This window comes from Panulirus ornatus, chromosome 52 (assembly GCF_036320965.1).
Source record: "Panulirus ornatus isolate Po-2019 chromosome 52, ASM3632096v1, whole genome shotgun sequence".
Taxonomy (NCBI): Eukaryota; Metazoa; Arthropoda; class Malacostraca; order Decapoda; family Palinuridae; genus Panulirus; species Panulirus ornatus.
In genome coordinates, this window is record NC_092275.1 from 13,092,954 (window position 1) to 13,120,146 (window position 27,193).

At 42.7% G+C, this 27,193-nt stretch overlaps 1 protein-coding gene across 23 annotated transcripts in view; it reads left to right on the forward strand.

Moving 5' to 3' along the window:
* The window catches only part of LOC139765081 (phosphatidylinositol 4-phosphate 5-kinase type-1 alpha-like), a 372,175-nt gene continuing 344,982 nt past the window's right edge, over positions 1-27,193 (forward strand). For 8 of the 23 annotated variants that reach the window (XR_011716566.1, XM_071692221.1, XM_071692226.1 and 5 more), the window contains exon 1: positions 1-266. Coding sequence is in view for 20 of the 23 variants with exons in the window: in XM_071692221.1 (XP_071548322.1) it covers positions 209-266 (58 nt within the window). In the remaining 3 variants the exon portion in view is untranslated. The remainder of the gene's footprint in view (positions 267-27,193) is intronic. The other 15 variants (XR_011716567.1, XM_071692233.1, XM_071692228.1 and 12 more) reach the window with 2 other exon arrangements.

Genomic DNA, 27,193 nt, shown 5'->3' on the forward strand with positions numbered 1-27,193 from the left:
TCTAGGGCCAGATGGCGCAGGCGCGCACCTTCCGTCGCCCAGTCAACTTCCGTCTAGGTCGTGAAAGTGTACTGTTAGTGGTGTCCTGAGCCCATTCTGTGATTTAGCGTAGCCCTTATTGCTGTGATAGTGTATTATGTAAAGGAAAAGGTGTGTAGTGCTTGACTATTGTGAAACTCACCACCTTTTTCTTCACTAATGAGTCAAAATGGCCGATACCGATGTTCAGAGCAACGATGTAGACAACTTGAAGGCAGCGGGAGAAGGTGGGTGTTGATGTTTTGGGATGTTCTCTACATCATTCACTTCCTAACATCGTTAAATTTATACATTCTATGCTTTACAGTGAGGCATTACACAACTTGCATGTTTCCCGCTTTGTACTAGAGGGCAGATTCTCCTACTCAGTGGTTGACATTTAATAGCTTTTGAACCTGAGCCAATAATCTCTGAAGCCAAGCAGTGTTTATGCACATGCTTTTTCTCTGATTAACTCTCGTGTGGGAATCGACAGATAATTTAGTAATAAGTAGAATACATACAGGTATATCTTTTAATTTTAGTTAGCTGAATAGTAAATATGGTTTAGATTTGTTCAATAGAACATGTATTAGTCAACCCTTTAGTCCTAGACAGTAGAGAAATGTAAGCCTATGCTCTGCAACATCTTGAAGTTTGAGAGAAACCAAAGTAAGTTTTATTTGTAATGATATTGTTATTGTTGTGAAAAAAAGCATCTGTTTTATTTCTTGGCTTTTAAACCATGTACCGGAAATTGACATTCCCATCATGTGATGATTTCATGCTTAAGGATGCAGTAATTGGTAAATATGCTGTTGAAAGGCACCACATTGATCAAGCAGGAATATCCTTTTTTGTAATGATATGGTAATATGTTACATTTTGAGGAAGAGTAAGATAAGAATGGGGATAAATTTCCTGTTTAGTCAGGCATTCAAACTAACTTTATATATTGAACGATTTTGCTCTCCGTTGATAGTGGAGTGTTTAGAGTATTTTGAGAGTTGTGGAGCATGATTTAGAGCATATTTTCTTGTGATATTACTTAGGCTCTATTGCTAAGGATTAAGTTTTGTATGTAGAAAAAATGCGTTAATTTGGGTAATTTATATATTGACATGCATATGTTGTAGGTGATATATTTTGATGAAAGTAGTACCATTGGATTCCCAACACTCAGAATTGATAAAGAGTTTAAGATTTTCACTAATACTTCCAGTCCAACAACATTAACTTCTAGTAGACTGATCAGGGCTTTCAAATCGTGGGAAATAATAGGATAAAAGCACTCAATCAGTAACTGAGAGTGTAAAGAATGTATTGTTACAAGTGTTGTCAAAGTCTGTAAAATAACACTTGAATAGGAGGAATGCCTATAGTGGCCTGTCGTAACTTTCTAATGACTCATGCATAATGTAAAGACTTCAGAAAAATGACTGTCTTATGGATGACTGACATTAAACATTGATATTACTACTGTTTCAGACATTCACCATGCATTTCTTTCCATTCTATAGAACTTTATTTTGTTTGTAAGCAATATGCAAACCAAATGAAGCTTGAATACTTTACAAAGAATAAAAAAGATAGTAGTCTAGAAATACTTAATATCCTTTGTTAATGTATTCCACAGAGTGCCACCTTGCATGGTAATAGCTGAATCTGTTTGAATCAAAGTTATGCAAGTATTTTGGGCAAGTTCAGATGTTTAGAATAAAAGAAATTGAAATAATGCTTATGGGATCCATTCCACATAGGGTCAGATTCCTTTTGTCTCTGTGAACATCAGAACTTAGTTTTATCTTCCAAACCAAATGATCTGTGGCTGTTAAGTGTAGTATATGTTTTGATAGTGGTGGAATTTCACCAGTAAGAGAGTCCACAAGTCTTGTGTAGCATTGACATAGGAAAGTTATCTCTATGTCTCTTTATTATTATACATAATCATCGTTTCCCTGCATCAGGAAGGTAGCACCAGGAAACAGACGAAGAATGGCCCTTCTACTCATGTACACATATGTATACATAAATGTCCAGATACATACATATACATATCATCATACATATACATACACACACACAGACATATATACGCATGTACATATTCATACTTGCTTGCCTTCATCCATTCCTGGTGCTACCCTGCCCCACAGGAAACAGCATCGCTACCCCCTGCCTAAGCAAGGTAGTGCCAGGAAAACAGACAAAAAAGGCCACATTCGTTCACACTCGGTCTTTAGCTGCCATGTATAATGCACCGCGACCACAGATCCCTATCCACATCCAGGCCCTGCAGACCTTTCCATGGTTTACCCCAGACCCTTCACTTACCCTGGTTCAGTCCACTGACAGCACGTCAACCCCAGTGTACCACATCATTCTAATTCACTATTCCTTGCATGCACCTCACCCTCATGTATGTTTTTGTTATTTTATTATCCCACATTTTCCCTCTTTCTCTCATAGCTCAACCACGAATGGGTTTTTATGAAAAGGATGTTTTTTAAAAGTGAAAAAGGAGATTTCCACATTTTACATTGGCTACAATGATTCCAGAAGAGTAGAACATAAATTGTAAACTTAGAAATTGTGTGGTGGCAATGTTGTACGTATGTTCATCAATGGATGAATTACCTTAAGGGAAAATTTTTTTTTTTTTTTTCATTGTAGGCTCCATCCATTGACAAATATCCTCATCAAGGTGGGGCCTTAATTGAAGTATGGAGGGGTTCATGAAATGGAAGAAGAGACAAGGGAAAGTATTTACATAGTTTGGAGGAGGTGAAAGACAAAAAAAAATTGCCGGGTTAGAACTGTTGGGAAAGCTTTGAGGTCCAAGGAAAGAAACAGGTATCGAAACAGCCCACCTCAATGGCCACACAGTAATCATGTGACACAGCTTGCACAATCTAGATAGTGGTAGGGGCACACAAGCAGCCAGCTCTCAGGAGCAAAAACCTAAGTAATAGCTGTAGATGAAGGGAAAGTGAATCAACGAGTCGTAGGGCAAACATGATCAAGTTTTGAAGTTATCCTGGGAGAGTTGACAAGTTGTATCGCTTTCAACTCAACTCTTAAGTAAAGGTACAGAGCTAGAACCACCTCAGATGTGAGAGCAGCACTCCATACAAAGATAGATCAGTCCTTTGTATAAATGGAGCAACTGTTAGCAAGAAAAGAAATTTCGACATCTAAACTGTGCTTCCAGTTTCTTAAGAGGCAGACTTATCTGTTTCTGTAATGTGGGGTTTCTGTGAAAGAGTGGATGTTACAGTAATATCAAGTTGGTTTGTTAAGAGGTGGATTTTCAGAACTGTCAAAGGAAAGAGGAAAGTTGTGAGGAATTTCCAATAGAGAGATGGATAGAAGCTGGACCTTGGGGGAAATCAAATGCAACAGATTTTATTTACCCCACTAAGATATCCTGTGCAGATTTGACTTTAATGAGGAAATTTTTTCAAGACGAGATGCAGATAAAGTGAGACAAGGAGCAGAATTGAAGGATGTGGAGGAATGCAGTGTTAAGTTGTCAGTGTATGGGTGCATTTAGTTGTTTGTGGAAGAAAGGATATTGTTGACAAATTGGAGAAAAAGTGTAGGAGACAGGACAGAACCTTGAGTGACACTACTGTTGATGGAGAAAGGGATGGAAGCTGATCCATCAACAACCACGAAGACATTGGCCAGAGAGGAGGTTAGATATGAGGGAGCAGGAGGAGGGAGCTTAGAGATGAGATCCCAGTTCCTCACCCAGTTTAAAGCTTTGGGTATATCAAAGGCAATCACATAGGATTCCCCAAAATTTTTCAAAGATGATGTCCAGAGATTTGTAAGATAGGAAAGAATTTCACGAGGCTCTTGCCTTACAGAAGCCATAATGGTGATCAGAGAGAAGACTATGATTTCTGTGGTATCTAAGGATATGGGAGCTGAGGAGGGATTCAAAGATTTTGGAAATGATAGATGTCAAATCAATAAGATGATTGTTAGAGGAGTCAGTACAGTCACCCTTCTTAGGGATGGGATGTATCAATGCATACTTCCAAGGAGAAGGAAAAGTTCTGGTTTTTAAACAGAAATGGAACAGACAAGCAAGCACAGGTGCAATTTCAGAGGCACAGTCCTTCAGTACATGCCTTCAGGACCATAAGCCTTTTTTGTTTCCAGAGAGAGAAGTGCTTTTCAGACACTCCAAAAAGAGATTATGCAAAGTGGCATAGGATTAGTAAGAGGAGCATCAGGTGCTGAAGGAGCATTAGATTGATCCAGGGTGAAGTTAGGGGAGAAATGGGAACCAAAGAGAGTTGCTTTGTCTATGGGAGAGCCAGCTATAGTACCGTCAGAACGGAAAAGTGAGGGGTAGAGCGACAGATGCCCTTTGCCAAAGACCAGGAAGATCTATCAGTGGATGACAAGGAGAAGTGATTGCATCCTCTTTAGATAAAGGAATGCTTTGCCTCATGGATATTATGCTTGCAGTGATTATGGGCATTGATAAATGCTAAATGGGGGCCAGAGGAAGACTTTTCCAAGCCCAATATGCTTAATAGCTTGCCAGAATGACCTCAGAACAGGAACAGTTGAACCATGGATTGAATGAAGAGGTCTTCTTGGAGGAAGTGGGAATAAATGCTTCCATTTCTGCAAGAATAAAGTTAGCTATGCATCTGGCAGAGACAGAAGCATCACCACATGAAAGAGAATGATTTACCCAAAGAAAGTCAGAAAAGAAGTTACTTAAGTTATTCCAGTCAGCTTTGATAAGGCGTTAGTATTTATGCTTAGAAGGAGGTGCAGTTACTAGAAAATATATATTTATGAGGATGTGGTCAGATAAACCAATTGAAGGTGAGAGTGTGTGCTTACAGCAGGATGGACGAGAGGTGAAAAACAAATTCAGAATATTAGGAGAGTGGTCACTGGTCAGGAATATGGGTAGGGTGTATGAAATAGTGACAAAAACATTCTAGACCACATAAACAAATTCATAAGTAATGACCACCATAAATTTGAACTAAACAAAAGCGTACAAATAGCTGTTATTTCAATAGTGACATTTATTTTTATTAAGCTCTGTTGGAAGAGGAGAGAATGGAACTGTTTTCTTTGATTTGGCTAAAGCATTAAACAAAGTGAATTACAGAGTTTTGTTGTAGAAAGTGGTAAAACAAGATAATGGTAAAATAAGTAATTGTGTGATAAACTTTTTAGCATAGAAAATTGAGATTTTTAGCAAATGGAAACATTTCTGCAGCAGGTGTTTATCAGGAGTACCACAAGGAATGGTGCTCGCCTTGATTATATATATAACAATGATCTCTGATATAGAAAAGAAAGTAAAGGAAAATATAGTCAGGTGGTATGCAGATGACGTGAGTGAGTGAGTGAAGCAGTAGATGAAATGAAAGTTACAAAAGTACTTGCAGATAAATTAGTAACGGATAAAAGAAAACCCAATGGAACTTTTTGAAGAGAAATTTGAGCTGCTAGTTTCCCAACATCCCATGCAAAGGTCCTACAGGAGGGGTCAAAGTATGGAGACCATCAGGGAATTAGAAGTGATGATGAAAATTTAGTGTTCAGAAAGTATATTGATAATATAATGAGTTGTACTGTAATGAGAACTTTCTGAATGAGAGATAGACAACTAATGATGAAAATGTTCAGCTGTGTAAAAGAAGTGTAGATGAATACTGCTGCATTTTTTGGTCCAGTCAAACAAATGAAAGAAAAAAATTCAGAAACACTTCACAAGTAGAATTGATGGAATGGAACACATGAACATCATTAGAAGTTAAAAAAGTTTGATAAGTACAACCTGGACAGAATAAGGGGAGGGTACATGATAATTTATGCAAGGCAATAGATTAAGGGCATCAGGAGGAATTTGATGAATATGAAAACTTACTTGACTGGAAGATGAGGTATCATTAGGTCATTTGTGAACATTTTGGTAAGGTATCAGACAGGGCTATTTGAAAGTATGACAAAAACCAGGGAGAGATTATTCATTATGGTTCCAGGAAAAATAAGAAACACCAGAGGGGTATCTACTGAAACATTTAATCTTTGGGCTCAGTATGCAGGCATACCCCCTTGACATTTATAATGATTAAACATGAAAAGCAGGTATATGCTATTGCAACCAATATAAGTTTCCCTTGGAGGTGACTTGTGGGTGTCTTTTTATCTTTTAAATCCCAGCCACACTCCTGTATATGCTGCCATATCTTAAGCTGCCACGCGACTACTTTTGTGTCTTGTGGGATGCCATGATGTAAGTAGGTGTATGTGAATTGATGTTGTTATTGCTGTTATTATTATTGTTTATGCAAGATATACATTACAGACTTAATCAGTATTATAATATATTATCTGTGATTTGATGTAACACTTGCAAGATTGACATTTTGTGATATGTGGGGCCTGGATGTGGATAGGGGGCTGTGGTTTTGGTGCATATGACAGCTAGAGAGTGAGTGTGAATGAACGTGTCCTTTTTTGTCTTTTTTTTCCGGGTGCAACCTCGCTGGAGCAGGGAGTAGCGATGCTGTTTCTTGTAGGGCAGGGTAGCACCAGGAATGGATGAAAGTATGCAAGTATGAGTATGTGCATATGTATATATGTATATGTCTGCCTGTGTATGTATATGTTGATATGCATATGTGTGGATGTATGTGTGTCTGGGTGTTTGTGTATATATATGTATATGTGTGGATGGGTTATTCTTCGTCTGTTTCCTGGTGCTACCTTAACTTTCTAAAAGGGGAAACAGAAGAAGGAGTCATGCGGGGAGTGCTCATCCTCCACGAAGGCTCAGATTGGGGTGTCTAAATGTGCGTGGATGTAACCAAGATGAAAAAAAAGGAGAGATAGTTAGTATATTTGAGGAAAGGAACCTAGATGTTTTGGTTCTGAGTGAAACAAAGCTCAAGGGTAAAGGGGAAGAGTGGTTTAGGAATGTTTTGGGAGTAAAGTCAGGGGTTGGTGAGAGGACAAGAGCAAGGGAAGGAGTAGCACTACTCTTGAAACGAGTGGTGGGAGTATGTGATAGAGTGTAAGAAAGTAAACTCTAGATTGATATGGGTAAAACTGAAAGTGGATGGAGAGAGATGAGTGATTATTGGTGCCTATTCCCCTGGGGAGGAGAAGAAAGATCATGAGAGGCGTATGTTTTGGGAGCAGCTCAGTGAGTGTTAGTAGTTTTGGTGCACGAGACTGGGTTATAGTGATGGATGATTTGAATGCAGAGGTGAATAATGTGGGAGTTGAGGGAATAATTGGTGTACATGGGGTGTCCAGTGTTGTAAATGGAAATGGTGAAGAGCTTGTAGATTTGCGTGCTGAAAAAGGACTGGTGATTGGGAATACCTGGTTTAAGAAGAGAGATATACATAAGTATACGTATGTGAGTAGGAGAGATGGCCAGAGAGCATTATTGGATTACATGTTAATTGATAGGCGTGTGAAAGAGAGACTTTTGGATGTTAATGTGCTGAGAGGGGCAACTGGAGGGATGTATGATCATTATCTTGTGGAGGCGAAAGTGAAGATTTGTAGAGGTTTTCAGAAGAGAGAATGTTGGAGTGAAGAGAGTGGTGAAAGTAAGTGAGGTTGGGAAGGAGACTTGTGTGAGGAAGTACCAGGAGAGACTGAGTACAGAATGGAAAAAGGTGAGAGTAAAGGACATTAGGGGAATGGGGGAGGAATGGGATGTATTTATGGAAGCAGTGATGGCTTGCACAAAAGATGCTTGTGGCATGAGATTAGTGGGAGGTGGGAAGATTAGAAAGGGTAGTGAGTGGTGGGATAAAGAAGTAAGATTATTAGTGAAAGAGAAGAGAGAGGCATTTGGGCGATTTTTGCAGGGAAGTAATGCAGATGAGTGGGAGATGTCTAAAAGAAAGGGGCAGGAGGTCAAGAGAAAGGTGCAAGAGGTGAAAAAGAGGGCAAATGAGAGTTGGGGTGAGAGAGTATCGTTAACTTTTCGGGAGAATAAAAAGATGTTTTGGAAAGAGGTAAATCAAGTGCGTAAGACAATAATGCAAATGGGAACATCAGTGAAGGGGGCTAATGGGGAGGTGATAACAAGTAGTGGTGATGTGAGAAGGAGATGGAGTGAGTATTTTGAAGGTTTGTTGAATGTGTTAGATGATAGAGTGGCAGATATAGGGTGTTTTGGTCGAGGTGGTGTGCGAAGTGGGAGGGTTAGGGAGAATGATTAGGTAAACAGAGAAGAGGTAGTAAAAGCTTTGTGGAAAATGAAAGCCGGCAATGCAGTGGGTTTGGATGGTATTACAGTGGAATTTATTAAAAAAGGGGGTAACTGTTGTTGAATGGTTGGTAAGGATATTTAATGAATGTATGACTCGTGAGGTGCCCGAGGATTGGCAGAATGCATGCATAGTACCATTGTACAAAGGCAAAGGGGATAAAGATGAGTGCTCAAATTACAGAGGTATAAGTTTGTTGAGAATTCCTGGGAAATTATATGAGAGGGTATTGATTGAGAGGGTGAAGGCATGTACAGAGCATCAGATTGTGGAAGAGCAGTGTGGTTTCAGAAGTGGTAGAGGATGTTTGGATCAGGTGTTTGCTTTGAAGAAAGTATGAGAATTACTTAGAAAAGCAAATGGATTTGTATGTAGCATTTATGGATCTGGAGAGGGCATATGATAGAGTTGATAGAGATGATCTGTGGAAGGTATTAAGAATATATACTGTGGGAGGCAAGTTGCTGGAAGCAGTGAAAAGTTTTTATCGAGGATGTAAGGCATGTGTACGAGTAGGAAGAGAGGAAAGTGAGTGGTTCTCAGTCAATGTCGGTTTGCGGCAGGGATGCGTGATGTCTCAATGGTTGTTTAATTTGTTTATGGATGGGGTTAACAAGTTAGGGAGGTGAATGCAAGAGTTTTGGAGAGAGGGGCAAGTATGCAGTCTGTTGTGGATGAGAGGGCTTAGGAAGTGAGTCAGTTGTTTGCTGATGATACAGCGCTGGTGGCTGATTCATGTGAGAAACTGCAGAAGCTGGTGACTGAGTTTGGTAAAGTGTGTGAAGAAGAAAGCTGAGAGTAAATGTGAATAAGAGGAAGGTAATTAGGTACAGTAGGGTTGAGAGACAAGTCAATGGGGAGGTAAGTTAGAATGGCGAAAAAGTGGAGGATGTGAAGTGTTTTAGATATCTGGGAGTGGATTTGGCAGCGGATGGAACCATGGAAGCGGAAGTGAGTTACAGGGTGGGGGAGGGAGCGAAAGTTCTGGGAGCATTGAAAAATGTGTGGAAGGCAAGAACATTATCTTGGAAAGCAAAAATGGGTATGTTTGAAGGAATAGTGGTTCCAACAATGTTATATGGTTGCAAGGCATGGGCTATAGATAGAGTTGTGTGCAACAGGGTGAATGTGTTGGAAATGAGATGTTTGCGGACAATATGTGGTGTGAGGTGGTTTGATCGAGTAAATAATGAAAGGGTAAGAGAGATGTGTGGTAAAAAAAAGAGTGTGGTTGAGAGAACAGAAGAGGGTGTTTTGAAATGGTTTGGTCATGCAGGGAATACGTGGGAAGTATTCTTTCTCCCCTATCCCCAGGGGAGAAGGGGGCCAGGTGAGGATATTCCCTCAAAGGCCCAGTCCTCTGTTCTTAACAATACCTCGCTAATGCGGGAAATGGCGAAGTGTAAAAGATATATATATATATATATATATATATATATATATATATATATATATATATATATATATATATATATATATATATATATATCTTTCTTTCATACTATTCGCCATTTCCCGCGTTAGCGAGGTAGCGTTAAGAACAGAGGACTGGGCCTTTGAGGGAATATCCTCATCTGGCCCCCTTCTCTGTTCCTGCTTTGAGAAAAACAAAAAAAAAAAAGAGGGGAGGATTTCCAGCCCCCCGCTCCCTTCCCTTTTAGTCGCCTTCTACGACACGCAGGGATACGTGGGAAGTATTCTTTCTCCCCTATCCCCAGGGATAATATATATATATATATATATATATATATATATATATATATATATATATATATATATATATCTTTCTTTCAAACCATTCGCCATTTCCCGCGTTAGCGAGGTAGCGCCAAGAACAGAGGACTGGGCCTTTTTTGGAATATCCTCACCTGGCCCCCTCTGTTCCTTCCCTTGGAAAATTAAAAAAAAAAACGAGAGGGGAGGATTTCCAGCCCCCCGCTCCCTCCCCTTTTAGTCGCCTTCTACGACACGCAGGGAATACGTGGGAAGTATTCTTAATCCCCTATCCCCAGGGATAATATATATATATATATATATATATATATATATATATATATATATATATATATATATATATATATATATATATATGTGTGTGTGTGTGTGTGTGTGTGTGTGTGTGTGTATTACACATGACAGCTACAGACTGTGCGTGAACGATTGTGGCCTTTGCTGTCATTTCCTAGCGCTCCCGCGCACGCACGCTGGGGTAGGGAGTGCCATTTTAATGTGTGGAGGGGTGGCGGCCGAATGGATGAAGGCAACATGTATGAATATGCACATATGTATATATGTTTGTGTATGTATATGTATGTATACGTTGAAATGTATAGGTATGTTTATGTACGTGTGTGGGCGTTTATGTATATACGTGTGTATGTATTTGCGGTAAGCCAATTTTTAGGCTGTTTCCTTGCGATACCTCGCTGATGCGGGAGACAGCGACAGAGTATAATAAAATGAATAAATGATATATATATATATATATATATATATATATATATATATATATATATATATATATGTATATAATAAATAAATAAAAAATGAATATATATATATATATATATATATATATATATATATATATATATATATATATATATATATATATATTTTTTTTTTTTTTTTTTTTTTCATACTATTCGCCATTTCCCGCATTAGCGAGGTAGCGTTAAGAATAGAGGACTGGGCCTTTGAGGGAATATCCTCATATGGCCCCCTTCTCTGTTCCTTCTTTTGGAAAATTTAAAAAAAAATGAGAGGGGAGGATTTCCAGCCCCCCGCTCCCTTCCCTTTTAGTCGCCTTCTACGACATGCAGGGAATACGTGGGAAGTATTCTTTCTCCCCTATATATATTTATCTATTTATTCACTTTGCCCCGCCGCCGTCTCCCGCGCTAGCGAGGCAGTGCAAGGAAACAGACGAAAGAATGGCCCAACCCACCCACACACACACGCATACACACACACGTCCACACACACCAACATATACACACCCATACATCAAATATATTTATATATTTGAGCACTCACTCTTATCCCCTTTGCCTTTGTACAATGGCACTATGCACGCATTCCGCCAATCCTCAGGCACCTCACCATGAGTCATACATACATTAAATAACCTTACCAACCAGTCAACAATACAGTCACCCCCTTTTTTGATAAATTCCACTGCAATACCATCCAAACCTGCTGCCTTGTCGGCTTTCATCTTCCGCAAAGCTTTCACTACCTCTTCTCTGTTTACCAAATCATTTTCCCTAACCCTCTCACTTTGCACACCACCTCGACCAAAACACCCTATATCTGCCACTCTATCATCAAACACATTCAACAAACCTTCAAAATACTCACTCCATCTCCTCACATCACCACTACTTGTTATCACCTCCCCATTTGCGCCCTTCACTGAAGTTCCCATTTGCTCCCTTGTCTTACGCACTTTATTTACCTCCTTCCAGAGTGCTCAAATTACAGAGGTATAAGTTTGTTGAGTATTCCTGGTAAATTATATGGGAGGGTATTGATTGAGAGGGTGAAGGCATGTACAGAGCATCAGATTGGGGAAGAGCAGTGTGGTTTCAGAAGTGGTAGAGGATGTGTGGATCAGGTGTTTGCTTTGAAGAATGTATGTGAGAAATACTTAGAAAAGCAAATGGATTTGTATGTAGCATTTATGGATCTGGAGAAGGCACATGATAGAGTTGATAGAGCTGCTCTGTGGAAGGTATTAAGAATATATGGTGTGGGAGGAAAGTTGTTAGAAGCAGTGAAAAGTTTTTATCGAGGATGTAAGGCATGTGTACGTGTAGGAAGAGAGGAAAGTGATTGGTTCTCAGTGAATGTAGGTTTGCGGCAGGGGTGTGTGATGTCTCCATGGTTGTTTAATTTGTTTATGGATGGGGTTGTTAGGGAGGTAAATGCAAGAGTTTTGGAAAGAGGGGCAAGTATGAAGTCTGTTGGGGATGAGAGAGCTTGGGAAGTGAGTCAGTTGTTGTTCGCTGATGATACAGCGCTGGTGGCTGATTCATGTGAGAAACTGCAGAAGCTGGTGACTGAGTTTGGAAAAGTGTGTGGAAGAAGAAAGTTAAGAGTAAATGTGAATAAGAGCAAGGTTATTAGGTACAGTAGGGTTGAGGGTCAAGTCAATTGGGAGGTGAGTTTGAATGGAGAAAAACTGGAGGAAGTGAAGTGTTTTAGATATCTGGGAGTGGATCTGGCAGCGGATGGAACCATGGAAGCGGAAGTGGATCATAGGGTGGGGGAGGGGGCGAAAATCCTGGGGGCCTTGAAGAATGTGTGGCTGTCGAGAACATTATCTCGGAAAGCAAAAATGGGTATGTTTGAAGGAATAGTGGTTCCAACAATGTTGTATGGTTGCGAGGCGTGGGCTATGGATAGAGTTGTGCGCAGGAGGATGGATGTGCTGGAAATGAGATGTTTGAGGACAATGTGTGGTGTGAGGTGGTTTGATCGAGTGAGTAACGTAAGGGTAAGAGAGATGTGTGGAAATAAAAAGAGCGTGGTTGAGAGAGCAGAAGAGGGTGTTTTGAAGTGGTTTGGGCACATGGAGAGGATGAGTGAGGAAAGATTGACCAAGAGGATATATGTGTCGGAGGTGGAGGGAACAAGGAGAAGAGGGAGACCAAATTGGAGGTGGAAAGATGGAGTGAAAAAGATTTTGTGTGATCGGGGCCTGAACATGCAGGAGGGTGAAAGGAGGGCAAGGAATAGAGTGAATTGGAGCGATGTGGTATACCGGGGTTGACGCGCTGTCAGTGGATTGAAGCAAGGCATGTGATGCGTCTGGGGTAAACCATGGAAAGCTGTGTAGGTATGTATATTGCGTGTGTGGACGTATGTATATACATGTGTATGGGGGGGGGGCATTTCTTTCGTCTGTTTCCTTGTGCTACCTCGCAAACGCGGGAGACAGCGACAAAGTATAATAAATAATAATAATATTTATATATACCGGGGTATACCGGGGTTGACGTGCTGTCAGTGGATTGAATCGGGGCATGTGAAGCGTCTGGGGTAAACCATGGAAAGCTGTGTAGGTATGTATATTTGCGTGTGTGGACGTATGTATATACATATGTATGGGGCGGGGTTGGGCCATTTCTTTCGTCTGTTTCCTTGCGCTACCTCGCAAACGCGGGAGACAGCGACAAAGTATAATAAATAAATAAAAAATGAATATATATATATATATATATATATATATATATATATATATATATATATATATATATATATATATATATATATATCGTGTGTCGAGGTGGCGATGGGAATGAATAAAGGCAGACAGTATGAAGTATGTACGTGTATATATGTATATGTGTGTGTGTGTATATATATATGTATACGTTGAGATGTATAGGTATGTATATTTGCGTGTGTGGACGTGTATGTATATACATGTGTATGTGGGTGGGTTGGGCCATTCTTTCGTCTGTTTCCTTGCGCTACCACGCTAACGCGGGAGATAGCGACAAAGCAAAATCAAATAAATTATATACATATATATCTTTCATGCTATTCTTCATTTCCCGCGTTAGCGAGGTAGCGTGAAGAACAGAGGACTGGGCCTTTGAAGGAATATTTACAGCCCCCCTGCTGCCTCCCCTTTCAGTCGCCTTCTACGACACGTAAGGGAATACGTAGGAAGTATTCTTTCTCCCCTATCCCCAGGGATTATACATATATATATATATATATATATATATATATATATATATATATATATATATATATATATATTTTAGAGGACGATATATCATGTGATGAAGGTTGATTGAGAATAATAGTGAAAGAGATGGTGTGGTAGCAAGAGTATCACTGACAAGGCAGAATAGGGTGTGCTGAAATGGTTTGTACGTATGGAGAGAATGAGTGAGGATAGGTTGGCAAAAAGGATAAATGTGCTAGTAGTAAAATCGGGAGACCAGATTGTAGAGAGAATGAGGCGTGAACAAGATTTTGAGTGTTCGGGACCAGGACATGCTGGAGGGTGAAAGGCATGCACGGGATAGTGAATTGGAACGATTTGGTTGACGGGGGCGACGTTCTGTCTACGGACTGAACCAGGGCGTATGAAGTAACTGGGGGAAACCACGGAAAGGGTTGTGGGGCCTAGTTGTGGACATGGGGCTGTGGTTTCGCCGTATTGCACATGAGAGAAAGGATGTGAGTAATTTGAGGACTTTTCTTCGTCTGTGCCTGGCACAAGTTCGATAACGTGAGAAGCTACAGATTACGGAATATATATATATATATATATATATATATATATATATATATATATATATATATTATATATATATATATATATATATATATATATATATATATATATATATATATATATATATTTCATTTATTATACTTTGTCGCAGTCTCCCACATTAGCGAGGTACGGCAAGGAAACAGACGAAAGAATGGCCCAACCCACCCACATAAACATGTATATACATAAATACCCACACTCCCATGTATACATACCTATACATTTCAACGTATACATACATATACATACGCTGACCTATGCATATATACACATGTACATACATATTCATACTTGCTGCCTTCATCCATTTTTGTCGCCACCCCACCACTCGTGAAATGGCACCCCCCTACCCCCCGGGCGCGCGAGGTAACGCTAGGAAAAGACAACAAAGGCCATATTCGTTCACAGTGTTTAGCTGTTATGTGTAACGCACCGAAACCACTGATCCCTTTCCACTTCCAGACCCCACAGAACTTCCTATGGTTTACCCCAGACGCTTCATATGCCCTGGTTCAATCCATTGACAGCACGTCGATCCTGTTATACCACATCGTTCCAGTTCACTCTATTCCTTGCACGCCTTTCACCCTCATATATATATATATATATATATATATATATATATATATATATATATATATATATATATATATATATATACAAAAAAAAAAACACAAGTAGCAAGTGTACATAAGATATAGGAAAAGACCACAAGGATATGGAAAATACCTAATGTGAGGTGTTACCGTACAATTACATGGTCAGGACTGAGTACACATAGGGAGAAGCAGAGTATATTATAGCAGCCGCCACTGACCGGAACAGGCAAGTGAAGACACAGGTGAAGGGATGAGGGCACAGTTCACCCTCGACCACTTTACCTCTCAAGTTACAAACTCAGGTTAACTTATGTTCTGCCTATCATATTTTTCACTTATAAACTTATCATACATACAAACCATTTTAATTCATATTGATGTTTCTACTGTTAAAGGACCAGTCACCAATGTTTGTATACATTACTGTGTTATTGTTTGTGGTAACATAACCTTACCAGTTGACCAGTGTGTAACTGAGCACTCTGCTTTCAGAAAAATTGTACACAATTCTTCTGAGAAATGACAGAATATTCGATAATACTTTTCCTGACCGTATTATTGCCGAACACTACGTTAACATTAAGAGTTTTTGAAACAGGAAAATTAAGAAAGTTCTCTTGTAATACCAGACAGTTTTGGTTGACATAGTTCTTTAGGGTCAAGATTGTAAAAAGACGCAGTGCTACAAGGTAAATCAAGGACATTTTTTGGATACGGTAATTGATAAAACCAGTATCACTGATATTGTTCTAAGGATGAGGAATGGTAAATGCAATAATTAGCGAGAAGATTGTAGGCCGAGGTTCACGGTAGACGAGCGCCGAGAGCGTAGTAGGCTGGTGCATGTTGTGAGGGGCGGGCGGCCAGCAAACCTCTGTAATTGCCGCGGCCTTGACGGGGGAAACAATATCAAGGGTTCCAGTGTGTCCTGTGGGTCCCAACAAATGATGCCTTCATGATGGCCGGGACCACGGGACACATCCTCCCCGAGTTTTGTCCTTAAGGCAGGAAAGACGAGTGTCAGTGGTGGTGTTGTGGAGGGAAGATGAGTGAGTAGTGGTGTTGTGGAGTGAAGATGAGTGAGAGTATTGGTGTTGTGGAGGGAAGATGAGTGAGAGTAGTGGTGTTGTGGAGGGAAGATGAGTGAGAGTAGTGGTGTTGTGGAGGGAAGATGAGTGAGAGTAGTGGTGTTGTGGAGGGAAGATGAGTGAGAGTAGTGGTGTTGTGGAGGGAAGGTGAGTGAGAGTAGTGGTGTTTGCGCAAGGATAAGTAAGGTTTGTGTCATGACGCAGGATATGATCCAGCAGACTATAAAGATGGTGTGTATCAATAGATTACCTCTCATGTTGCAGACCAGACACCAACTGGTATTGACAGTAGATAAGTACGAGGCTTGGGGTTTTGTATGGTATTTCAACATTTCACATATGACGTAAATATATTGATGAAGAGGTATATTAAACCGAATTTTGAATATGTAGTTGTAATAACGCTTTTCAGTGTTATATTTTTCACATTTTTTTCCTTTATATATTTTTCTTTTATTAGTTGTGTTTAGCATATACTAGATTTGGTATAAATCATTTGTAATTGAGCCATTGTTCAGTTTTATTGTTTACTGGGCCTTCCGTCTACATACATACATACTGGTATGTGGCAGTGTGGGAGGCGTAAGGATGATTTAGAATCTTCAGGATTGTGAAGCTGCTTGATTGATCAGTTGACGACAGTGTTGCCACAAGATGATTATTGACATTTGTCCGTGAGAGCCTAAGTGAGTGTATGTGGCAGGCCCAACGTTGGCAACACCCAGAACCATATTGTGTAGGACAGCACGGCAGATAGGTGGGCAGGCAGGAGGATCGTACCCTCATAGTGCTTCATATTACACTTGGATGCCGGTATATGTATTCATAGAGAATGGGGAATGGAGGAGAGTCAGTCTAGGAGACACGAAGGATATAGACGAGAAGTCATGTAGGTCAGGAGGAGGGCGATAGAGGAAAGGTTGATGAACCTGGTGTCTGTTGTAGGACACACGTTGTGAGGTACGTGAAAGCAGTGATCACATAATACCCATATCGTATGGGGAGGGTCATGGGTCCGCTCCTGCTGGTCGACAGTTTGGTCATGTTGGAAGTAGGACCACTGTTCATTATTGTGGTTGAGGATGCTGTCTGGCCGGTTTGTGTTTGGATGTGTATAAAGTTTATTAATGCTTTACTTGGTTACGCTTGGTTAGTACGTTTTATAAAAGAGGACATGAAAATTGATAAGGAGTTATGTGGGCGTGACAGAGATAAGTGACGGTGTCGGTAATATTATTACATAAAAGATAAGGCGGGCGTTATCTTTACTGACGTGACTAAAGTTGAGACAGCACAGTAAACAAAGGAATGTCATTGGTCATGAGATAACTGATGACATGCACACGCATGACGTAAGAGTGGTGTCGTATTTTTGTGGCTAACGAGATGTTGCAGTGTAAAGGGAGTGAGGTGTCAGGGCTGCCGTGTAAAGGGCGTCAGGTTGCAGGGCATGGTTCTTGCACGTGTCTTCAACCCCTCGAGCACGACTTTATGACTGTTGGATATGATGGCTTGGCCTCAAGGGTCAGGTTAAAGGTCCGTCAGTCATACCCAAGGGTAGTGCTGCCGTGGTCATAGGTTTAGGTATGCACGGTGTGTACACATGTACTGTTCGTTCACAGTCTCTGTTGTTGATGTATGAGGTGGCAAAGTTTTGACGTGCGTGGTGAGGCATGGCTGTCACCGTGACACAAGGACAGTAGATGATGATCGTGCGGCCATGGCGGCACCCATGAGAGCATGTGTACTCTCCCTGCTACTGTAGAGGTCCTTATAGTTTTGGCAGTGTTTGCAGTAGTAGTAATGGTATGTGTTGGCACAGGCTCAGGCCTCCTCACTCTGCCACAGCCTGCCACTTAGTCCTTGGGGATCTGACAACAGCAGGGAGGTGTTGGCTGGGGATAGTGGGAATCAGGCAGGACTTCACTGACGATGGTAGAAACCAGGTTGTTCTGAGGTGAAGATATGAAAGAAGTCAACAGTTGTCCGGTGAGGAAATACAACATTGGAGTGTTGCCGTGTGAGGAATTAGATCACTGGAGTATTGCCGTGTGAGGAAATAGAACACTGGGCAGTTACTAGGTGTGTGGAATTAGAGTATTACAGTGTTGTCGGGTGAGAAAGTAGAGCAGCGGGCAGATATTAGGTGTGGAGGGAGATAGAACACTACAGTGTTGCCCGGTGAGGAAATACAACACTAAAAGGTTTCCGGGTGAGGAACTAGAGCACTAAGACAAACTCTCTCTGGCTGGGTCATTACCATCGTAGGTGGAGAGCCGACTAATTTGTAAGTCGAGTTACAGAGGTGGGTTGAGGGCCCTATGTGTTCGGGACACACACACACACACACATTTGTAGTTGATTGTGGTGGGGTGGAGGAACGTGATGATGGGACAAACATTGGCGGTGGGCGGAAAACTGAGTGCCATCGCCTTCATTGCCAGAGCCGTCCATGCCTGGCAGGCTTGTGATGCAGATGTTTGTTACGGAAACAAAATCAAACACACACAAGCCATATACTTGAGTACATCTTTTCCGGTCGTCTTGTGTGAAGGTCACTCTCGTGACCTGCCAAACTCTGTGGTGTCAGTATATTCTTATTGCGGAAATTTCCTTTTTTGTATAATGCGTTAAAGATCCTTATTGTTGAGGGTTAAGTCATTACTCATAACATGCACCGGGTGCACTTCCCAGCCACACACAGCCACCCATTGTTTGCTTGTATGTATTGAGATACCATGAGTTGTTGTTTGTAACCATAGTTTTTGCCACCTCCTTCTTCATGTAGTTAGTGATGGTTATTAGGTTGTGCTGGGCGGCCAGGTTCACACGTGCGATACCGTTACTGTAAACGACATCCTGTCGTCCAGAGAAGGACGTGTTCTTAATTACACGTGACCTCGTCGGGGATCGACACTCTTGAAGTCCAGAAATATTGTAATGTAAACTGATGATGAATTATGCTTTAGTGGCCTGAATGTTTCCTTTGTTACCGTGCTAAATGATCATATCTTGCCTGGGTTGGTCAGTTGTTGATATAGGAAGTGTGGATCTGTAAGGCTCATTTAACACTTGTATCTTGAGATCGTTTCTGTTTGTTGTACTGGCTTTGTGAAAGATAACACCAGCTAATTACAGTTTACCAGAAGTGAAAAAATATATGAAAGGAATATTATAAAAAATGAAATAATTGGTTTCGTTTTGTCGCTCATTTCAGTATATCTTGAAGGAATAAGGATATCAAAATATACAGACGTACACACAAGCAAACACTCTTGTTACTCTTGTAGAGAGCAGCTGATCCGCGGAGGATGTAGGGAGGGAGGTTGTGTTGGTGGTGGTGGTGGTGGGTGGTAAGCCCTCATGGAGAGCATTACGGCCGCCCGGACCCCATAAGTAGGTTAACCGGTGGTAAGTAATCCTTAGGTAAACGAGGACTTACTTCCCTTTTACAGTATTATGCGTATCAAGCTGGAGCTGGTTAACGTTTTCTGGTTGAGAGTTAATCTTTTATGATTCTAGGTAGCTTTTGGTACTACATCCCCCCCCCCCCCCCATCGTAGCTGTACATGTAGAAATATGCACTAGGATGCTTGTCACGTATTTTTGACTCGTAGTAGATGATCAGGTTCGTGTTGCATGCGTGCTTAGAACCTACTTGTTTTTCTTATCATTTCCCAGACAGATTGCTTGGCAGAAGCATGCAACTGTGACAGCTCTTCTCTGGATACCACTGCGTTATCATAGCAGAACACATTACTGGGATCAGTACTTTACGCACCAGCAGTATGAGCTAATTTTAGCATTTGAGTTCGTTTTTCATGCAGATTCTCTTAAGGCATTTGAAAACTGTCAGGTTGTTCATGATAGATAGAAACCTACAGCATGCATCACACAACCTCACTAGAGTGAGTAGCTTAGTGACAGACTGATCTGAGGGGTGCAGTACGTACACTACTTGAAATCACCGGAAGATGTACGGAAGGTAAGACATTGTTTATGGTAAAGAAAGAAAAGAAAAACAAACAACGGGAACATGTAGGTGAGAACTTGATTAAAACTCGAGAATTAGACTGGATCATTATGAGTTTTGAAGTGGACAGTTGTTCATTCAGATAGGTTTGGTCATTCAGATAAGTTTGCTCATTCAGATAGGTTTGCTCATTCAGATAGGTTTGCTCATTCAGATAGGTTTGGTCATTCAGTGATGTGGACACATTTATGTTTATTCTTAGTCCGTGGACAAAGTTCATCCAGCTTGTGACATTTACGGGAGATAAGGTAAGGTTTACAGAAAACGTTCTTGACTGATAAAAGTTTCGTGTACAACCGTTCACTGAAGCATGACAGAGACACCAAGTCCTCCACCCTGACACATACACAGTACGTTAAGTATTCTGTTAACGTAGCGTTGCGCACATGTGCTAAACTGATGGTGTATGCAGCATTTGGTATTGAAGCGTTGATTGAAGTAAGTTTATATTGTCATGTTCGCAGAGCGAACCATAGAGGGAGAGAAGACGCCCTGATATGGACGTAAGTCGGTATAGATTATGACAAGAAAGCACCAGATCCGCCAGTGTTGTAGTGAACGTGTTTAACACACTTGTGCCGTACCTTACACTGTTATTGTTGGCGGTATGCCTTCGCAGTTCGATCTAGGACCAAGCTTCCTTGTTAATGCTATTTGAAGCTATAGCCCGCATATCTTCACACCTGGGCTGATTGGGTACACTTGGTCCGGAGAATTTGGACATAGTCCTCATTATGTCCAGAAAGAGACATGTGACAAATATGGCAGTAATTATAGATGGTGACCTTCAGAGATCACAGTAGAGCAACCGTAGTCTACGTATATACTTCTGTATTATTATTATACTTTGTCGCTGTCTCCCGCGTTAGCGAGGTAGCGCTAGGAAGAGACAACAAAGGTCACATTCCTTCACACTCATTCTGTAGCTGTCATGTATAATGCACCGAAACCACAGCTCCCTTTCCACATCAAGGCCCCACAAAACTTTCCATGGTTTACCCCAGACGCTTCACATGCACTGGTTCAATCCATTGACAGCACGTCCACCCCGGTATACCACATCGTTCCAGTTCACTCTATTCCTTGCACGCCTTTCACCCTCCTGCATGTTTAGGCCCCGATCGCTCAAAATCTTTTTCACTCCATATTTCCACTTCCAATTTAGTCTCCCACTTCTCGTTCCCTCCACCTTTGACACATATATCCTCTTTGTCAATCTTTCCTCACCCATTCCCTCCATGTGACCAAACCATTACCCTCTTCTGCTCTCTCAACCACACTGTTTTTATTACCACTTATCTCTCTTACCCTTTCATTACTTACTGGATCAAACCACCTCACTCCACATATTGTCCTCAAACATCTCATTTCCAGCACATCCACCCTCCTCCGCATAACTCTATCTACAGCCCACGCCTCGCAGCCATACAACATTGTTGGAACCATTATTCCTTCAAGCATACCTATTTTTGCCTTCAGAAATATTGTTCTCGCCTTCCACACATTTTTCAACGCTCCCAGAACTTTCGCCCCCCTCCCCCACCCTGTGACTCACTTCCGCTTCCATGGTTCCATCCGCTGCCAAATCCACTCCCAGATATCTAAAGCACTTCACTTCCTCACTTCAACCCTACTGTGCCTAATAACCTTGCTCTTATTCACATTTACTTTCAGCTTTCTTTCACACACTTTACCAGTCACCAGCTTCTGCAGTTTCTCAACCGAATCAGCCACCAGCGCTGTATCATCAGCGAACAACAGACTCACTTCCCAAGCACTCTCATCTACAACAGACTGCATACTTGCCCCTCTTTCCAAAACTCTTGCATTCACTCCCTAACAACCCCGTCTATTCACTAATTAAACAACCATGGTGACATCACACACCCCAGCCGCAAACCGACATTGACTGAGAACCAATCACTTTCCTCTCTTCCTACTCGTACACATGCCTTACATCCTCGATGAAAACTTTTCACTGCTTCTAACAACTTGCCTCCCACACCATATATTCTTAATACCTTCCACAGAGCATCTCTATCAACTCTATCATATGCCTTCTCCAGATCCGTAAATGCTATATACAAATCCTTTTGGTTTTCTAAGTATTTCTCACATACATTCTTCAAAGCAAACACCTGATCTACACATTCTCCGCCACTTCGGAAACCACACTGCTCTTCCCCAATCTGATGCTCTGTACATGCCTTCACCCTCTCAATCAGTGCCTTCCCATATAATTTACCAGGAATACTCAACAGACTGATACCTCTCTAATTTGAGCATTCACTTTTATCCCCTTTGCCTTTGTACAATGGCAGTATGCACGCATTCCGCCAGTCCTCGGGCACCTCGCCTTGAGTCACATACATTAAATAGCCTTACCAACCAGTCAACAACACAGGCATCCCCTTTTTTAATAAATTCCACTGCAATACCATCCAAACCCGCTATCTTGCCAGCTTCCATCTTCCACAAAGCTGTCACAACCTCTTCTCTGTTTACCAAATCGTTCTCCCTAACCCTCTCACTTCGTCACTTCGCACACCACCTCGACCAAAACACCCTATATCTGCCACTCAATCATCTAACACATCCAGCAAACCTTCAAAATACTCACTATCTCCTCACATCACCACGTATATATATATATATATATATATATATATATATATATATATATATATATATATATATATATATATGTGTGTGTGTGTGTGTAGTGAAGATGGCCGGCTGGAGCTTGCAGAACTTCAAAATATTTGGAGGCCACGATGACCACCGCTAAACGTTTATACCAACCAGACTAGAATACTGTTGTGTACCCACGTCACCATTCAAGAAGAGTAGTTTGATGAAGCAGAAAATTATTGTAGCAACAACGATGAAGCTGTAAATTATGTAGAACACAGCCGGCAGTGGCTGTTGTATGTGTAAACAAGAGGCAGTGGTTGTAGCACGGTGCGGCGGTGACTGGTGTAACAATGAGTAGCTGAAGCAGGGGAATGATAGCTGAATAATAGGGGACAAAGACTTGATGTACACTAGGTGTTACTTGACCAGCATGGTAGGTACTGTCTGTATCAGGAATTAGAGGACTATTAGAGGCTCATCCTTCATCCTAGAAGCAGATTGATGACTGGTACAGCGGTAACTCATCCAGTTATTGACAATTTTAGCAAGAAGACAACGGATTACAGAGACAAAAAATTGTAGAGGTAACTGGTGCAACAAGAATATGTTTGATGTGACTTATTGCATCGGGCTAGGGATGGGGGATGACCGTTGCTGTAGATGAACATGAAAAATAATTTGCGCTAGACGACCAGGGGGAAGTGTAGTTGCCTGTAGCTGCAGTTAAGCCATGATATTGGTATTAATTTAGTGCAGATGAACAAGGCAAGGGATGAAGACTGTTGAAGTAGATGACTAGTGAGAATGGTAGTGGTTGAGCGAGTTAACGGCCGCTGTTGCTGTTGCTTATTGATTTCCTTAAGAAAATTCTGGGTGGGTGGCGCCCCTCGTTGTAAGAGGGTGCTCGCTCCTCCAGCCGTGGCCGGGAGTTCCTCCTCCGTCTTGCCACGACTGTCTTCTCCATGGAGGCGTGTCAAGCGCGATCCATACCACCACAGCTGACACTCTTTGACTTGTGCACTCGTTTGGATATTAGTATGGGATAGTGACCGAGGTTTCACTGGAGGATCAGCGGCGGGGTTTACCTGGAGGATTAATGACAGGAGATTAACTGGAGGATTAGTGGCAGGGGTTTCCTTGGAGTGTCATAGGCAGGAGATTCACTAGAGGATCAGTGGAAGGGTTTTCCAGTGAATGGGCATTGGCAATTTTTTCAGTGAAGGGGCAGTGGCAGGGTTTTCCTAGTGGAGGGGCAGTGGTAGGGTTTTTTCACTGGAGGATCAGTGGCAGGGGTGTTAGTAGAGATTCAGTGGCAGAGGTGTCAGTAGATATTCATTGGCAGGGTTTTCAGTGCAGGGCAGTGGCATGGGCTCCACTGAAGGATCAGTGGAAGGGTAGTGGCAGGGGTTTCGTTGGGGTCGCAATGTCAAGTAAGGGCTTGGCTGGAGTTGCACAAGGTTTCTTGAAAGCATCAGGCAAGGGTTTCTGTGAGGTATGAGGCGAGCAATATCTGTTTCACCTGTGAATACCTAGAAAGGAAGTTCATATGAATTGAGCATTTCAAACCTGAATATCCCTTAATTGTACTCACATTGTCATATAGAAAGTGAATAAAATAGATAAAATGGGGGAAAATGAAAGATGGAGCGGAAAGTGCATAATGTTTGGAAACCTCTGCAGGCCTAGGTAAACATGGCTTTTTTGAACAACACAAAATAATATCAATACAGAAACTATTATATATTGGTATCCTACACCAGGTGTGGAAATCTATATGAGAAAACTGAGAGACGGCGTGTCCGGGGTTGGTTGTTACTGGCAACTCGCCACTGTGGCGTGTCCGGGGTTGGAAGTTACTGGCAACTCGCCACTGTGGCGTGTCCGGGGTTGGAAGCTGTGGCGTGTCCGGGGTTGGATGTTACTGGCAACTCGCCACTGTGGCGTGTCCGGGGTTGGTTGTTACTGGCAACTCGCCACTGTGGCGTGTCCGGGGTTGGTTGTTACTGGCAACTCGCCACTGTGGCGTGTCCGGGGTTGGTTGTTACTGGCAACTCGCCACTGTGGCGTGTCCGGGGTTGGTTGTTACTGGCAACTCGCCACTGTGGCGTGTCCGGGGTTGGTTGTTACTGGCAACTCGCCACTGTGGCGTGTCCGGGGTTGGATGTTACTGGCAACTCGCCACTGTGGCGTGTCCGGGGTTGGATGTTACTGGCAACTCGCCACTGTGGCGTGTCCGGGGTTGGTTGTTACTGGCAACTCGCCACTGTGGCGTGTCCGGGGTTGGTTGTTACTGGCAACTCGCCACTGTGGCGTGTCCGGGGTTGGATGTTACTGGCAACTCGCCACTGTGGCGTGTCCGGGGTTGGATGTTACTGGCAACTCGCCACTGTGGCGTGCCAGGGGTTGGGTGTTACTGGCAACTCGCCACTGTGGCGTGCCAGGGGTTGGGTGTTACTGGCAACTCGCCACTGTGGCGTGCCAGGGGTTGGGTGTTACTGGCAACTCGCCACTGTGGCGTGCCAGGGGTTGGGTGTTACAGGTTGCGTCAGGGTCGGGTGAGTCATGTTGGTGGAGGATGGGGCGGGGGCTGCTACCTTCCTCCCTGATGCAGGTATTGTAGATGTAACACACTTTTGTATTAACATTCCACTAGGTACTGTACTGTGGGCGGAGGTGAGCGGCGGGCACATTGGTATAAGCTTACAACACTTCACTACACGTGTGGCCGTCCGTGGTGAAGGCAACCGTCATTTGTTTGTTTTCGGTCTGTGTTATGACGGCATCTTGAAATGTGCATGATCATAAGTGGCACGTCCACAGAACTGACGTGTTGTTGGAGATGGGCGTCAGGTGTTGATGGTGGAGGTGTGGGCACAAGGTGTTGTCAGTCACGGCTGCACCGGGGAAACTGGCCGACCTCATGACGTCATGTCTTGAGCGGCCTTGGACGGATTATGGACCATTGCTGTAGTCTTGAGGTAAATAACTCCTTTCTGAATCAGTCAATGCTTGAGTTATCCCAAGAATGTATTCTGAAATATTAAATGATTATGATGATTCCTTGTTGATATTTCAACCCCTACAGTGTACCAGGAAATTTTCTGAGAATGTCACAACCACAGTAGCCGGGCGGGTGTCATTCACTATGAGTGTAGTAGCCATGCAAGCCGGCCCAGGGTGGCCTCGTCATACTCCAAGGTCGTGTCGTGGTGCATCTTGCTGGGTGTCTTAGTTGTGGTGGAGGAGGATTGTGGTGCATATCATACCCACTGCTTTGGACTCTTACTAGAGGCCCTCCCTCACCCACGGCTGCTGCTCTGAAAACCCAGTTTCCAGGTGGAATCCTCTTGTGTGCCCCTGGGGTGGAGCTCCTATGTTGTGGTGTGTCATCTTGTGTGCCCCTGGGGTGGAGCTCCTGTGTTGTGGTGTGTCATCTTGTGTGCCCCTGGGGTGGAGCTCCTGTTTTGTGGTGTGTCATCTTGTGTGCCCCTGGGGTGGAGCTCCTGTGTTGTGGTGTGTCATCTTGTGTGCCCCTGGGGTGGAGCTCCTGTGTTGTGGTGTGTCATCTTGTGTGCCCCTGGGGTGGAGCTCCTGTGTTGTGGTGTGTCATCTTGTGTGCCCCTGGGGTGGAGCTCCTATGTTGTGGTGTGTCATCTTGTGTGCCCCTGGGGTGGAGCTCCTGTGTTGTGGTGTGTCATCTTGTGTGCCCCTGGGGTGGAGCTCCTGTGTTGTGGTGTGTCATCTTGTGTGCCCCTGGGGTGGAGCTCCTATGTTGTGGTGTGTCATCTTGTGTGCCCCTGGGGTGGAGCTCCTATGTTGTGGTGTGTCATCTTGTGTGCCCCTGGGGTGGAGCTCCTGTGTTGTGGTGTCATCTTGTGTGCCCCTGGGGTGGAGCTCCTGTGTTGTGGTGTGTCATCTTGTGTGCCCCTGGGGTGGAGCTCCTGTGTTGTTGTGTGTCATCTTGTGTGCCCCTGGGGTGGAGCTCCTGTGTTGTGGTGTGTCATCTTGTGTGCCCCTGGGATGGAGCTCCTGTGTTGTGGTGTGTCATCTTGTGTGCCCCTGGAGTGGAGCTCCTGTGTTGTGGTGTGTCATCTTGTGTGCCCCTGGGGTGAAGCTCCTGTGTTGTGGTGTGTCATCTTGTGTGCCCATGGGGTGGAGCTCCTGTGTTGTGGTGTGTCATCTTGTGTGCCCCTTGGGTGGAGCTCCTGTGTTGTGGTGTCATCTTGTGTGCCCCTGGGGTGGAGCTC